A 15,944-nucleotide genomic window follows, 5' to 3' on the forward strand; every position below is an offset into this window, starting at 1 on the left:
CATTCCATGTTTCCCATATTCTTGATGAAGAATGTTAAGCTCACTGATTTGAGACCTCTAAATCAACTACATAGCGCTGCTAATAACTACATTGAAAATACTGAGATTGAAAAATAGTTCAGATGTTAAATTATTAAAACATATAGGTTCATTATCATTTCTACACACGTTCTACCTGGTTTTAGTAGTTTAAGTTCAGACTGGAGCATTTTTAATTTACAAATAATCAAATAATAATATTTATTTTTTACTCAGACACTCGCGAACCAATCAAAACCTCCGTCACGACCAACCAGTTGAGAATCGCTGAGCTAATGCGTTACAATTATGCGCTACATGTAGCTAACCATCCATATGCATACAGATCTGTGTGTGATTCTGCACAAAGTCTGTGCAGTCACTGGCACTGTGCTTGCAGCAGAAATATTGGAGGAATACGCGCTAATTCTAGCTGAAAGATATTTGTTTACAGAAAGGCATGCATATTAATATACGCTTATTATTATCGCTACACACTGTAGATATGTAAATAAGGTAGAATAGTTGTCGATAGACGAATATCAAATAGGTCGAAGACCAATGCAAGAAGACTGCTAGCCAGGAAGCTAGCTAGCTAACGGTTACGTTAGTTTGTAGCTAGCTTGCCATTTTCAACCAGTGGCCAGCTAGTCAAGTTAGCCATGCTAATTGGACCCTGGTAGGTGTCAGCTTTGGTTATTATAATTTATTGTAATGTCAATAAATTTCTACAAACCACATGCTCGTAGTTGTTCATGCGAATGCACACCGAAGATGTTTGTGTGTTCACGAGACTGAATTCGTAAAGAAGAACGTCAACATGCATAACATTAGCTTGATAGCTAGCTAGCATATGGTAGCATTTACTGTGACAATTTGACAGTTATTTGCCTGTCTGGTTGCATAGATATTTTGGTCTGAAATAGGCCTATTGACATAGCTATGTCTTACGAAATATAATATCATGATGCATTACATTTATATCATCGACATTATTGCAATTCACACATACCGCTCTTTCCACTGTCACTCAACGACACAAAAAGGGCTTTAGTTAGCTATGCAGACAACAGCCCATGCTAATAATTTTTGGGAAGAATTGTCTGTCCCACGCGCCCATTTATTCCCGCCCTTATAAATCACTTGTCATGGTCAATCAGGCAGGTTACCTGTGGTCATTTAGTACAGGCCACAGCCACCTGCTAATTATTTCCTATTAAATGTAATTTTGTACCTGTGAGATAAAAACTAAATATTGTTAAGGATTTAGCTAGATCAGTTATATTATGTTACAGCACATACAATACTCTGTTGAACACAATTTTATATTTTCTTCCAGCAGGGTTGCACTGAGAGCTTGATGTGACAGACTGCATTATTAGGGGAGCCCTGCAAGACTTCCAAGGAAACCCACTAACCAAAGCAGGTGCATCACTCAGTTAACCTCACACATAGTATTGTACCTGCAGACACAGTGGATACAACTTTATTACCTCTAAGCAGCCCGATGAGTGTTTAAGGGGAGGCACCCGGCCCGCAGTGGCCCATGCTCCGTACCCACTTCCCTCCCTGCCTTCCCTCCCCTTCAAGCTGATTCAGAGCCGACAGACACTCTCCCGGCACCACCTCCCCACCCACTCCGTCCCTCATCCTCAGGCCATGGCTGCGGGCACGGAGACGGTGCACTACATCCACCTGCACAACTCCAGCCAGTCTGTTCTGGAGGCTTTACGGACGCAGCGGCGTGAAGGCCTCTTCTGCGACGTGACGGTGCGCATACATGACGCCTCGCTGCGTGCCCACGCCTGCGTGCTGGCCGCTGGCAGCCCCTTCTTCCAGGACAAGCTGCTGCTGGGCCACTCTGAGATCTCGGTGCCGCCGCTGGTCCCTGCTGAGACGGTGAAGCAGCTGGTGGATTTTATGTACAGCGGCTCGCTAGTGGTGGTGCAGTCGCAGGCCCTCTGCATCCTCACCGCTGCCAGCATCCTGCAGATTAAGACGGTCATCGACGAGTGCACCCAGATCATCTCCCAGAGGAAGGTGGCTGCTGCGGCAGCAGCCGCAGCAAGTGGAGGTGGAGGGGGGATGACAGTTGGAGTCCTGCCCAAGCAGGAGGAGCGGGGAGGGGGTAAAGGTAGGGACAGCGGTGGTGGTTGTATTGGTGGTGGTGGCGGAGTCAGCGGTGGTGGGGGTTACCAGAGCTTCTCGAACTTCACCTTAGGGGACTGCGGAGCGAGCAACATGGTCACAGGCCTGGGCGGATCTAACTTGAGCGTTAATGTTAGCGAGAGTGGCCCAGGAGGCGCCCTGGAGCAGGCTAACCCAGTGGGGCTGATGGCTCTAGCTGACATGGGCAGCCCCGGGGCCCTGTGTGGGGCTGACGGGCTGAGCTCAGGGGCCGGCGGAGTCCTCATGAAGAACTCAAGTTGCACTCAGGATGTGAGGTACAAGCTGAGAGACCTGCTAGCGGCAACCGCTAACGGCGCCAATGCCGGAAGCTCAGGGAATCTCTCAGTCGGCTGCAGCTCTGGTGTCAGCAGCGTGGACAGCATTGGCCGGGACAGTATCCGCAGCAATGCGGCTGACCTCTCGGAGGAGCTTGTGGGGATGGACAGATACTGCGAGGCGGAGGAGATGGATGGACATCACAGAGGGAGAGACTTGGACAGGGACAGAGGGGCAGGAGGCCACAGCCGCAAGCAGAGGCAGCCACTCAGGCTTCAGGTAAGATCCCCATGGTTACAGTTGTAAGGCAGGCAGATATGCAGCCAGACATCCATCCTAAAGTGAATAAAGCAGGACTTCTAGACGGCAAAAACCCTCATTGTGTCATTGCTGGAATTAAGCTATAGATCTGAACGTGTCAGCAATAAACATAATTGAAAGGAAGTTGCTGTCCAGAAGTCTTATATTAGGCTATCCTCCTAGATAATGTTCCATGGACTGATTAAACAGTGAACACCCCTTCTATGGGTCATTAAACATGTTAAGTCTTGGATGTAGTGCCAGCTAGCACCTCTTTTCAGTTGTTGTTACATTATACCTAAGCCAATTCTGTATACTCTCAGAAAAAATGGTTCCAAAAGGGTTCTTTGGCTGTCCACATAGGAGAGCCCTTTTTGGTTCCAGGTAGAACCCTTTTGGGTTCAATGTGGAACATGTAACCCAAAAGGGTTCCACCTGGAATCAAAAAGGGTTCTTCAAACCCTTTTAGGTTCTAAATAGTACCTTTTTTTCTTCATTTGTACATTGAGAAATTGATATCTAAGTAATAAGGGGGTGTGGTATATGGCCAATAGTCCACAGCTAAGGGCTGTTCTTATGCACGACGTAACCCGTAGTGCATGGATACATCCCTTAGCTGTGGTATATTGGCCATATACTACAAAACCCCAAGGTGCCTTATTGCTATTATGAACTGGTTTCCAACATAATTAGAACAGTAAACAAGTATTTTTTTGTCATACCCATGCTATATGGTCTGATATACCACGGCTTTCAGCCAATCAGCATTCAGGGCTCGAACAACCGGTTTATAATTCTCTTTTTACTGTCTTCACATTCCTGACCATACACCACAGTTTGAAGCACCAATTTTAGACTCGATACTCTAATTGACTATATGTTTTTCTTTACCTTCTCTTAGGTTCTTGTAGGAGAGGAAGTGGTGGTGAAGGATGAAGGAGTGCAGGAGCCGGATGGAGGGGTCTTCGGCTTGGAGGAGGGAAGACGAGTTGAAGGGCAGGAGGGCACACAGGAATCCATGGCAACCTTCGGCCAGGTGAGTCTTGTCTTGTCCTAGACAGTAACTTGTTGGAGCATGGTGCTGGCAAAAAACACCAGGGCTGTGGGTTTAACCCCATATGGGCTGCATGTTCTGAATCTGTACATTGCTTTGGATAAAAGTGTCTATACTCATTCTTTCATCATTATCACAGTTTTAGAGACTTTTCATGGTTATGTATTAGGGTCAATTAAGTTAGGTAATACTCATAAGTGAATTTTGTCTCTCTGTCTTACAGGAGGGTGTATTCTATGATGAGGCTGGAGTTTTCTCCCCCGAGGCTTTCTGGCCCCAGAACGAGCCGGCTCAGACCATGTCCTTCAACCCCAGAGGAAGAGGAAACAAGCCACTGTCTCCCCCTACCTCTTCACAGTCCATCAACAATCAGGTCAGTTACAAATGTAAACAGTTTTAAAATAGTCATTGCAACAATTTGTAAACTTTAATCATGAAAGTCGTTGGTGGCCATTATTTCAATTCCTGTTTCCCTTTCAGCTACTTTTTCAGTACCCAGTCAGCCAATCACAGCCATCAGCCTCATTCTTTGTGGGCGGACCGATGGTTATTGACAGCATGGCAGGAACGGAGCACAGCCAACAAGCTCCGCCCCCGGCACCAATGACCCCTGTTCTGTCAACCTGTGGCACGCCAGGCCCCTCCCCTTCCTCCCAGGGATCTGAGACGTCCTTCGACTGCACTCACTGTGGGAAATCGTTACGTTCCAGGAAGAACTACAGCAAGCACATGTTCATACACTCCGGTAGGCCACCACTTTCTATATATACTAGTTACTATCACTTCCTTTAAAACATTTACTGTTCATGATTGTTGTATACACATGTTAAAACTCCACATAACAGATAGTCCTACTCTGATACCCATGTCATACTAACAGATCCTATTTTCTGTTGTGTGTGCCTCAGGTCAAAAGCCTCATCAGTGCAGCATCTGCTGGCGCTCCTTCTCCCTGCGCGACTACCTCCTCAAGCACATGGTGGTGCACACGGGCGTGCGCGCCTTCCAGTGCTCTGTGTGCGGCAAGCGCTTCACACAGAAGAGCTCACTCAACGTGCACATGCGCACGCACCGGGCCGAGCGCACCTTCCAGTGCACCGTGTGCCACCGGGCATTCACCCACCGCACCCTGCTGGAGCGCCACGCCCTGCAACACACCCACCATGGGGCCACCCAGGGCCAAGGGCAGGGACAGGGCCTCCAGCAGACCCCTAAACACAGCCCTCCAGCCCTGGCAGGGCCCTCGGGCATGTGCGGCTCAGCTGGGATGGGCGGCACCATGGCCAACATGCCCAGCCACGGGCCGCCCTCCTAGAAGGAGAGAGAGGGGGAGGAGGGCCCAATCCCAAACTGATCCGTCACCCCTATCCTGGAGCCATTTTCTGATCTGAGAGGATTGCTAGGTATGAGCAACATGGTGGATACTCCATCTAGACCTATTGGAGGCTGGATGAGGTTTGTGCCATATTTCTCACACCTATGAAGCCCTTGCCGATATGCAAGAGGGAGTTGCCAATAATGGAAAAAAAGGGGAGATCACTGGTTTGGGATTGGGGAAGAAAAGGGAGAGAGAGGCAGAAAGCTGTTGGAGACTAATTGCAGGAGATTGAGGGGAGGAAATGTAGGAGGGCTGAGAAACAGAGACAGAAAAGGGGGAGGGAGAGAAAGCAAAAAAGGAGAACAAGCTACGACTAGAAAAAGAGTGCAGGGTGATGAACCGATGAAGAAGAGAGCAAATGAATCTATGAGAGTTACCATCATACATCAAGACGACATAGGAACGATATTACATGCAGGAGGCACTGGGCGACCCAGGATCATATACCTCGAAACAGGAAGAGACAGGAAATGAATTAAGGACACAACTTTTATTTTGAAATGTGACAAACGTTTCAGCATGTTGTACACACCTCAAAGAATACCTCGGCGGTCCAAAGACAGGCATTATGCTACACATGTTTAATAGCTACATCAAACAGCAAAACAGTGGGAACTAAAGCTACCTGAAATCTCTTCCTTTTAAAACCGTACAATTACTTTTTTTTACATAATATTCCTTTACATTGTCGATATGAGTTTATTTGTCGCTCATTTGTGATTTATTGATGACGAAAACAATAAGGCAATTAATTTTAATAAGGATCTTTCAACTATGTGACACTTTTTGGGATAAATGAGAAAATCGGTACTTTTATCAGGCTTTTTAATCCATGTGTATGTGGGGTTATTACAGTTGAAGTCAGAAGTTTACATACACCTTAGCCAAATACATTTAAACTCAGTTTTTCACAATTCCTGACATTTAATCCTTGTAAAAATTCCATTTTAGGTCAGTTAGGATCACCACTTTATTTTAAGAATGTGAAATGTCAGAATAATAGTAGAGAGAATGATAATGATTTATTTCAGCTTTTATTTCTTCCATCACATTCCCAGTGGGTCAGAAGTTTACATACACTCAATTAGTATTTGGTAGCATTGCCTTTAAATTATTTAACTTGGGTCAAACGTCTCAGTTAGCCTTCCACAAGCTTCCCACAATAAGTTGGGTGAATTTTGGCTCATTCCTCTTGACAGAGCTGGTGTAACTGAGTCAGGTTTGTAGGCCTCCTTGCTCGCACACGCTTTTTCAGTTCTGCCCACAAATTTCTATAGGATTGAGGTCAGGGCTTTGTGATGGCCACTCCAATACCTTGACTTTGTTGTCCTTAAGCCATTTTGCCACAACTTTGGAAGTATGCTTGGGGTCATTGTCCATTTGGAAGACCCATTTGCGACCAAGCTTTAACTTCCTGACTGATGTCTTGAGATGTTGCTTTAATATATCCACATCATTTTCCTTCTTCATGATGTCATCTATTTTGTGAAGTGCACCAGACCCTCCTGCAGCGAAGCACCCCCAACATGATAATGCCACCCCCGTCCTTCACGATTGGGAGGGTGTTATTTGGCTTGCAAGACTCCACCTTTTTCCTCTAAACATAACGATGGTCATTATGGCCAAACAGTTCTATTTTTGTTTCATCAGACCAGAGGACATTTCTCCAAAAAGTATGGTCTTTGTCCCCATGTGCAGTTGCAAACTGTAGTCTGGCTTTTTTATGCCGGTTTTGGAGCGGTGGCTTCTGCCTTGCTGAGCGGCCTTTCAGGTTATGTCGATATAGGACTCGTTTTACTGTGGATATAGATACTTTTGTACCTGTTTCCTCCAACATCTTCACAAGGTCTTTTGCTGTTGTTCTGGGATTGATTTGCACTTTTCGCACCAAATTACATTCACCTCCAGGAGACAGAACGCGTCTCCTTCCTGAGCGTTATGGCGGCTGCATGATCCCATGGTGTTTATACTTGCGTACTATTGTTTGTACAGATGAACGTGGTACCTTCAGGCATTTGGAAATTGCTCCCAAGGATGAACCAGACTTGTGGAGGTCTACAATTGTTTTTCTGAGTTCTTGGCTAATTTCTTTTGATTTTCACATGATGTCAAGCAAAGAGGCACTGAGTTTGAAGGTAGGGCTTGAAATACATCCACAGGTACACCTCCAATTGACTCAAATTATGTCAATTAGCCTATCAGAAGCTTCTAAAGCCATTACATAATTTTCTGGAATTTTCCAAGCTGTTTAAAGGCACAGTCAACTTAGTGTATGTAAACTTCTGACCCATTGGAATTGTGATACAGTGAATTATAAGTGAAATAATCTGTCTATAAACAACTGTTTGAAAAATTACTTGTGTCATGCACAAGGTAGATGTCCTAACCGACTTTCCAAAACTGTAGTTTGTTAACAAGAAATTTGTGGAGTGGTTGAAAAATGAGTTTTAATGACTCCAACCAACCTAAGTGTATGTAAACTTCCGACTTCCAACTGTATATGTACTTTTGGGGCACTTGCCAATGAATGGGAAGGTTTGTTGCTGAGAACTATAACATTTTTTTCCAACGGCTTCATTTAATACTTTAAAATGTTTTTATTGTAACTAAATAAATCATGAGGAAATACAATCACCCAGAGTGGATTTGATTACCATGGTAATATTTATTACAATTTGACAATGATTACTATGCACAATACATTTTTGCACATTGTGTAATTTAATTCTGCTTTATATGTTGTCCTACCCTAGATTTTAGGTGATTTTAGATATGCGGTATATAGACCCCACTAGACATAAATGCCAACTGAGCCAGTGAGACCAGCAAAACCCCTTTAAAATCCCTTCTGGTATTCACTATAAACTTTAACATAAAATGTCCCCTCACAATGAAGAAACATTCTGCTTGATCATGATGATCTCATTGAGCTACGCACTGTTCTGCTGATTCACTAGTCTCTATAATGGGAATCTGTTAAAGCCCTGTTAATAGGAAGTTGACATGATTTATAGATCAGTTAAATCTGTGCTGCATATAGTTCAGGCCGACCCTTGTGAACAAACAGGTGATTAGGCTGTTCCAGAGATTTTTGTATCCTCAGCAACTCAAATGTTTCTTGTACATTTTGTCTGAGGTGGACCTGTGTACAGTACTCTATTATGTGTGCTTAAAGCCATGTCAGAAGAATGCATCCCATTGTAGTGATGTACTGTGTTTTGCCTTTATTATTTAGCTTTCTTTGAGTGAAGGGGATGATAAATGTTATTTTAATTTTTGGGGGGCAAATTTGAGTATAACTGCAAGTCAAATATGTCATAAGAAAATAAGTAATTTTATAAAGCACCAATCATGCTATGTATACCACATTTTATGTATGGAAAAGCTAAAAGGCATGATATAACTTTTTATGAAAAATTACATGTACGTACTTCAATGACTTTATTGAATTTTAAAACATGATTTTAAAAATTTCAAACATTTCTTTCTCAAAATAAAGTCTTATGGCTACAAGCCAACTTGTTGTCCTACAGTTGATTATTTGACCAAAAGGTATAGGGGGGTAAAACAAGCATATGTATTCTTATCAAAATACTTTTGAATCTCTTCTTTGTTTTAGGTTTGGTTTCATCACATTCTAAAAACAAGTAATACATTTTGCTGTTGACCAATTTCACGGTTTTCTGTTAAGTGTACATTCCCTCGATCCTAACCAATTTATATGAAAGACAATATAAAAAGCTTGCTTTTCTTAAACGCTATAGATAATCTGTTTCTTTCCAGATCAAGCCTTTGAAGGTCTGGCTGGTAGTGCCGGAACTCTGGCCAGAGGGCATCTGTTACTCAACAACATCTGTTCCTGTTATTCTCTTTTTTTCCCAGCATGCCGAGGGACACACAGGCTCTCCCAAGGGTGACCTTTTGTGTGGCCCCATTGTCAATTCCATCATTGTCTACTGCTGAAGTCTGTTCCCATGATGCCACGAGGCAGGCTATAGTAGTATACCCGCCTTTAGAGGCCAACCTTAGGGGTGACAATTTACAGTTACTTTTTTGTGTCCCAACTTTTTGGGGTTAAAAACAAATACGATTTTATTTGCTAGGCAACTAAGGAATCAAATGTGTAGAAAAATAGAAAAATGTTAAAGAATCGTAAATGGGTAATTCCATGAGGAAATTCAAAAATCTTATTTTTGAAGAATTTGACTAGAGATATTATCAAATATTATTGTAGATGTATTATAAAGCATATTCAACAAGAACAACATTTGGATAAGTTACATTGACTGGGTGTTTGTCAGTTTTCTGAACTGAACATTCATCAATAGTTTTCATTCTTTCTTGCTTCATATAAGGATGTTTTAAAGCATTAGTTTGCATTTATCACATTTTTCCATCGGAGTAGTACATCTAGCGTGGGGACATTGTTTTTTCATGAATAGCCCCCGTTGGTCTCCACGGAAACACTTTCAACTCCTGGCAGTGACCAACAGCATCGGCATAGAATAGCCAACCATGGGGTAGCCAGGGGAAGACAACAGATGTTACTGATTAACTTTCCTCACAGAACTCAAAGAACGGCTAGGCATGGGCTCACAAACCACAGTCACACACAAAAAAGTTGTACTTTCAATTATATTTATTCATTAAAAAACAGTAGCAGAGGCAGTAACAATAATAAAATGTTGTACAATCCCTCTTACTTTAAATAACATTTCTTTAAAAACAAATTCCTTGACCTGAAGTGCCTTTGCAAATATCAGCATTAAAAAATGTACTTAAATAATCATAACAAACATAGCAAATATACAATATAATTAAAAAATAAAAATAATACAAAATCATTAAATTAAATCATACGTATTTTTTTAATCATACAACTTATTTTATTTTTTTATTTTTTACAAATGGACAAAATCTGTATTGAAGCAAAAAAAGATTTTAAGACAAAGTTTTCATCTCCAAAAACAATCAATCCAATGTTATAAATGGTTCGGTGGACTTTGAAACAACACACTTCAGTTTTACACAGTGATATAGTGTACGTAGTACAGTCCTCACAGGTCTAGAGATTGGATCAGAATCCATGTTAACAGCCTTGTGAAGGACAGGCCAGTATGGCCAAACATCCACCGTTTGATGCAGTTCATGCGCTCAGCAACGGCTTGTGGGGCAAAAGAAAAGGGCTGGGTGCAAATGTTGCAAAAACTTCAAACCTACATTTCTGTTACAACCGAAATCGAAGACATCGTACATCACCTCTATCGTGACGGTTTGTCCATTTTTCGATCTCGTTATAAAAATCTTCGCTTGAGGTCGCTTTGAAAGGTAAAAAAGATTTGCCCCACCGATTCCTATCCCACAGGCCTCCACTGCCTGCACTTATTTTCCAGTAGAGAACCAGCTCACTCTGAATATCAGTTAAACGTCTCAGTATCAGCAGCAGTCTCAAGGCGGGACACCTCCCCCTAGGGTTAGAGCAGCATTTAAAGGAGTATAAAAACTCTCCCATAGAGCAAATTGGTGGCTTGCGTTACACCTATGGAGACAAGAGAGAAACAAAATGGACATTAGTTGTTGTTTACAAAGCTCTTAGGGAAATGCAGTGACTTTATCAAACAATTGTAAATGAGGAAAAGTGAAGAGAAGTATCCCAAACTCACCTCAGTTGCAATTATACATTCATCCTTTTCCTCCGACATGACAAACACGGATTTGTACTTGGTGTCTGCACATGCAGACATTTCTGGAAGTTTAATTTCATTTCTTGAAGTTTCTGATGCGTCACTGATGGAAGATAGACAAAGATCCACATTAGTCATCTGACATTCAAATTGTATTTTTAATTTTTTTCATGTTATATGATTACATCTATTATCTTATTGAGTGTTCTTTACCTTTTTAAATGTTTGCTGCGTTTATTTCTGCACTCCTCATACTCAAAACCCGAGTCCAGAGCTTGGCATTTCTCTTCGCAAGCCGAGGCCTCCAGGCTCAGCATCGACTCTTTGGCCGCCTGCTCGTACTTCACCTCATGCACAAGGTTATAGTCCACCGGCAGGTGGCGGCTCTTGTAGCTGCTCCGACACGACGGCGATGGTTCATCCATGTCGGCATCGCTTCCGAAATCCATTTTCTTGTTGATGTTCTTGATGCCTGGCTGTGGCCCGAGCCCTACGACGCTTACCGACAGGTCCTTATCACTCCGGTGACAATTATTGGTCAGGTTGTTTATTGTCTCGCCTTCGCCGACGGTGGCGTCGCCCTGGCTACCGCGCTGCATCTTGTTGCGGACGCAGCCAACCAGCACTGCACAACCTGCTAGCAGAAGCAGCACCAGAGCTGTCCCAGACCCCACCGCCATCCAGGGGATCTCCGAGCCTCGAATAGCTGCATGGTCCGGGAGCAGGAACTGGCAGTTGCGGCCACCGTAACCAGGCACGCAGGCGCACACGTAGCGGTTATTCCTCTCGTGGCAGGTGGCGCTGTTGTGGCAGGGGTTGTGCTCGCAGCGGCTTATGGGAGAACTGCAGTTGCGGCCCGTGTAACCCGGGGGGCAGATGCAGGTGTAGCCGTCAAGACCCTCCTGGCATGTACCACCATTTTGGCAGGGGTAGATGGAGCACTCATTGCCGGTGTGGTCGCAGTTCATGCCTGTGAAGCCATCAGGACACTGGCACAGGTAGGAGTTGACGAGATCCACACAGCGGGCACCTAGTGTGAGATGCAGAGCGATTGGGAATTAATGGGTGGTCAATAATGTGGAGGCAGGCTGTAGTCTGAAAGGTAACTGTTTAAATGTAAAAAGTTGATCAATTGAGATCTGAAACCACATCTGTGTAAGTTGTTCAATTAGACCTTACCATTGGAGCATGGGCTGGAGGTGCAGTGGTCAATCTTCTTCTCACAGTTGAAGCCAGCGTAGCCTGTGGGGCACTGGCAGAAGTATCCGCCATCAGGGTTGTCGGCACAGCGGCCTCCGTTGAAGCAGGGACCATCGGCGCAAGTCATAGCGCTCAGCTCGCAGGTGTTGCCGTAGAAACCAGGAGGGCAAGCACAGGCATGCGTGTTCTCCATATCCTTTGAGAAAAAGATTGAAACATAAGCTTAACAAATACATTCCTCCAAAATGCATTAGATCACCATCACAACAACAGTGGTATTCATGATTGCCCACATCTTCCTAATCCTAGTTGTAATTGAGTGTACATTTTAACACAATGATGTAACTGTACAGTACTTACAGTGCAGCTTCCTCCATTTCGACAGGGGTTCAGGGTGCATTCGTTGACCTCAATCTCACAAGCATCCCCAGTGAAGCCCGGTCTGCAGGAACAGGTGTAGCTCCCCTGGCCAGTGTTGCTACAAGTGGCTCCATTCATACAGGGCTTGTGGTGAGTGCAGTAGTTCAGATCTGGAGGGGGACAAGCAGCACATGTGGATTAGTCCATTAGTCCCAATGGAACATATGGCAGAACAACAACAGCAGCAGCCCAGCTAATGTCTTTCTGCCACTCTCACACTTTTTTCTTACACTTTTTCACAATTTCTCTCACAACACTATCTCTTTGTCTCTGTTTGTGTCATCTCTCTAAATCCCCCTCCCACTTTCTCTCCCCCCCCCCCCTCTCTCTCTCTCTCTCCAGTGGGACTCACCTTGGTTACAGAAGAGGCCTCCCCACCCCTCCTGACAGTTGCACTGCCACGGCTGCTGGCAGGTCCCATGGAGGCAGCCTGGGTAACGGATGCACTCATCACAGTACCGCCCTTTGAAACCCACTCTGCACCTGTCACACAATAATTACAACACATTGGTTAGAAACCCACTCAAGTTTCTCTTTATGTCACAGATTATTTCTGAAAATATTAACTGAGGAAGTGTTTTAATACGTGAAAATCATAGTTGTCTTTTCTCTAACTTACTTGCACTCCCCAGGCTTCTCACAAAAGCCGTGTTCGTCGTCACATCCTGGAAGGCAGAGAGCTACAAAGGAGACAAACACAAGGTAAGAACCATGGCACAATTAAACCCATTAGCTGTTTTACCCAAAAAAAACACACTCTCCTTATCATGGTGAAAGAATATTCTGCTTAACATAGTGCATAGAGACAATAGGAGGGTGCACACAGCAAACTCTCTCGCTCTCCCTCTTTTTTCATCGCTGTGGGTCAAAACTCTTTTATTCATTCTGTGCACACAACTCCCCTTAATGTCTCGGATTGGGGCAGATAAGAGTGGACAGCTGGTGAGTATGTTGCCAGTGCGTGACAGCTGCTCCATTGTCTACTCTCTCCCCGCAGCTGCCCACTTCAAACAATACATCACCCGCCTCAGCCAATCAGCGGCCAACCAACTCCAAGAGTAACGAATCGGACGTAGCATGTAAATTTATGGCACGCGTGAGATTATTCCGAAAACTTTCCTCCGCCCGATTTGAATAAATAAAGTGGTCGTGTTTGTGGGAGCGTGGTGTTTTCATACAAGTTGCCTCAATTTATAGATGTTTATAGCCACGCCACCTAACATAAAAAGTAACGTCTATTCATCTACCATAATAATGTTATTTGACATGACCCAAAAAGTGTCTATATGTAAAACATGAATAACAATGTTATATCATATTTAGTAAAATATTTCCCCAAAAACACCTGAACACCAAGTTTCACTTACGTTCTGTGCAGTAATGGCCTTTCCACCCGGCGTCACAGACAATCTCTCCGCGCTCTCCACAGGTGAAGTGGCCGAAGGCATCGTCTCGTGGGCGGCAGAAGACCGAGCAGCCATCGCCATAGTAGTGCTCATCACAGACAAAGCGGTAGGAGTACTTCAACTCGGTTCTTCCTCCAGTATGCAGGTCCTGAGACCAGTCATCTCCCACCGTCAGATGTCTCTGAGTGGTCATTGTGCTGATAACACGGTCTGGGTTTTCTGCAGATGGAAATAAGAACGGAACTTTAGCAAAATGTGTGTAAATGTAAGTTATCCTTGACTAGATCACACCACGTAAAGCCAAACAACTGTACGGTAGTGTATTTTGATCCTACCTATCGAAAGATCGTCTTTGGAGTCGGTGTGCAGAGCTTCAATGATCAGCGAGAACGTCCCCTGAGGACATAAACAAATAGCATCATAAGACAGGTGGCCAACGGAGATGGGGAACGAGATAGGCACATCTAACATGTTCTCTATACTAGAAGATAAAATAACATTTCGAGACGATAATACAAACATAAACAAGACTAACATGTTTATATATACGTGTAGTCATTAATAGACCACTCTATATATATTAACCCATTTGTACGCACGGATTTTTAAAGACCTCGTGACTAGAGATTTATATGAATTACTTGTTTATGAATTAACCCAAGGCAGAGTACTCACCGGCCATGTGAAACCGAAGTTAATTCTGATGGGATTAGTGAATGAACTGTCAGACATGGCTTCCGGAACTTGGAAAGAGTTTGACCCAAGAACAGGCGTTATAGCGCCGCCGTAGTTGCAAGGTGGCTCTGGTGATGCGTTTGGCTGATAATGTTTCAGACAGATTCTGAAAAACGTTTTACATTCACACTGTTGCTGATAAACTGACGTCAATCCTCCCTTGCAGCAGTTCATGTTGCCCTGAACCCCTTTCTTGTTCAAAAACTCCTGCAACTTCAGTTCGAAAACTCCTGAACAAAAACCCTGTTGAAATAATTGTATTTATTACACAATCATTAACATAGGCTATGTGACGTAAAATCTTGAAATGGTTATCAATTGAATAGTACGGTAATTGTGTTATGTAATTGTCTTACCTTGCATATCAAGACGAACATAACCGCAACTGTCAGAAGAATAGCGCGCCCCATATTAAATAAATACAAATAAATAAATAGGATAAAGTCTTGGAGCGACTCAGCTCAATTTAAGCTCAATATGCCTCCTTTCAAATCATGTTCTGTGAATGAATCATTGAGCACGCTTCTTCTCTTAAGAGGTCTTCTCATCGGTTTCTGGTGTCAGCCACGCCGATTTCATTCATGTCCAAGAAACAAAAAGATAATCCAAAATAGATATTGGAACTGCCCTGAACTGTCCTCAAAATTCCGTTACAATGCGATAATCCCACTCCAAAAATGTTTAAAAAAATAATAATTATAATTGACACAGTTCGTTCCCTGTTGAAACGAAGAGGGCAACAAATGTAGGAAATTGCTTTTGTGTGACGTGGTCTATCCCAAGGAAAGATTTGTCACTGATCCAACATACTTCCCCGCCACCTTCTTCCTTCTTCCTCAACATGAATTGTGCGTCTGTCTTGAGTGAAGGCCGCCTGCCGCCAGTTTTATATGGGCCGGCGCATGCTAGGGTAATAAGATGCAAATGAGCCCCCCCCCCCCCCCCCCTCAATCTGGCTCAGGGGATCACAATGGATACCTCTCCAAGCCCCTTCGTCTCAAATCACAAGCTAGCATTGGGTCAGAAAATGGAAAATGGAGGAATGTCAAAGTATTCCAGCAAACTGCATGAGACTGTCTCAGCAACCTGTCCTGGAATGACTCACTTTCCACAACATTAGAGATTAAAAAATGTAGCACATAATAACAAAACAGAATGGCCAATTTATTTATTCCAGTTTAAACCAGATTTCAGTTATAACTATATATCAGTATTTCACAGTAATGTATTGTACAAGTCTGCCTACACTTGGTGTTTAAGCTTATTTGTGAATATAGATGGGGTAGTTAAATTGTATATTTTTA

At 43.6% G+C, this 15,944-nt stretch overlaps 2 protein-coding genes across 3 annotated transcripts; one reads left to right on the plus strand and one right to left on the minus strand.

Moving 5' to 3' along the window:
- Positions 1-365: 365 nt before the first annotated feature.
- LOC106587520 (uncharacterized) lies at positions 366-8,713 on the plus strand. Of its 2 annotated transcripts, none has more exons than XM_014175993.3 (6): positions 366-697; positions 1,358-2,742; positions 3,665-3,799; positions 4,041-4,190; positions 4,298-4,562; positions 4,726-8,713. In XM_014175993.3, the coding sequence occupies exons 2-6, from the start codon at positions 1,678-1,680 to the stop codon at positions 5,130-5,132; spliced, it is 2,022 nt and encodes a 673-aa protein (XP_014031468.1). In that variant the 5' UTR covers positions 366-697; positions 1,358-1,677; the 3' UTR covers positions 5,133-8,713. The 2 variants fall into 2 exon arrangements, with proteins under 2 accessions (XP_014031468.1, XP_014031463.1); XM_014175988.3 differs by having other exon boundaries at positions 1,361-2,742.
- Positions 8,714-9,816: 1,103 nt separating this feature from the next.
- On the minus strand, positions 9,817-15,490 carry LOC106587513 (delta-like protein A). The gene is made up of 11 exons (XM_014175968.3): positions 14,997-15,490; positions 14,581-14,883; positions 14,241-14,301; positions 13,867-14,124; positions 13,119-13,179; positions 12,852-12,982; positions 12,440-12,609; positions 12,059-12,275; positions 11,093-11,909; positions 10,859-10,982; positions 9,817-10,734 (listed from the first exon to the last, which is right to left on the minus strand). Exons 1-11 carry the CDS (start codon positions 15,048-15,050, stop codon positions 10,729-10,731), a joined length of 2,202 nt encoding a protein of 733 aa, XP_014031443.1. The 5' UTR covers positions 15,051-15,490; the 3' UTR covers positions 9,817-10,728.
- Positions 15,491-15,944: the final 454 nt, after the last annotated feature.

This window comes from Salmo salar, chromosome 02 (genome assembly GCF_965601325.2).
Source record: "Salmo salar chromosome 02, fSalSal1, whole genome shotgun sequence".
Classification (NCBI taxonomy): domain Eukaryota; kingdom Metazoa; phylum Chordata; class Actinopteri; order Salmoniformes; family Salmonidae; genus Salmo; species Salmo salar.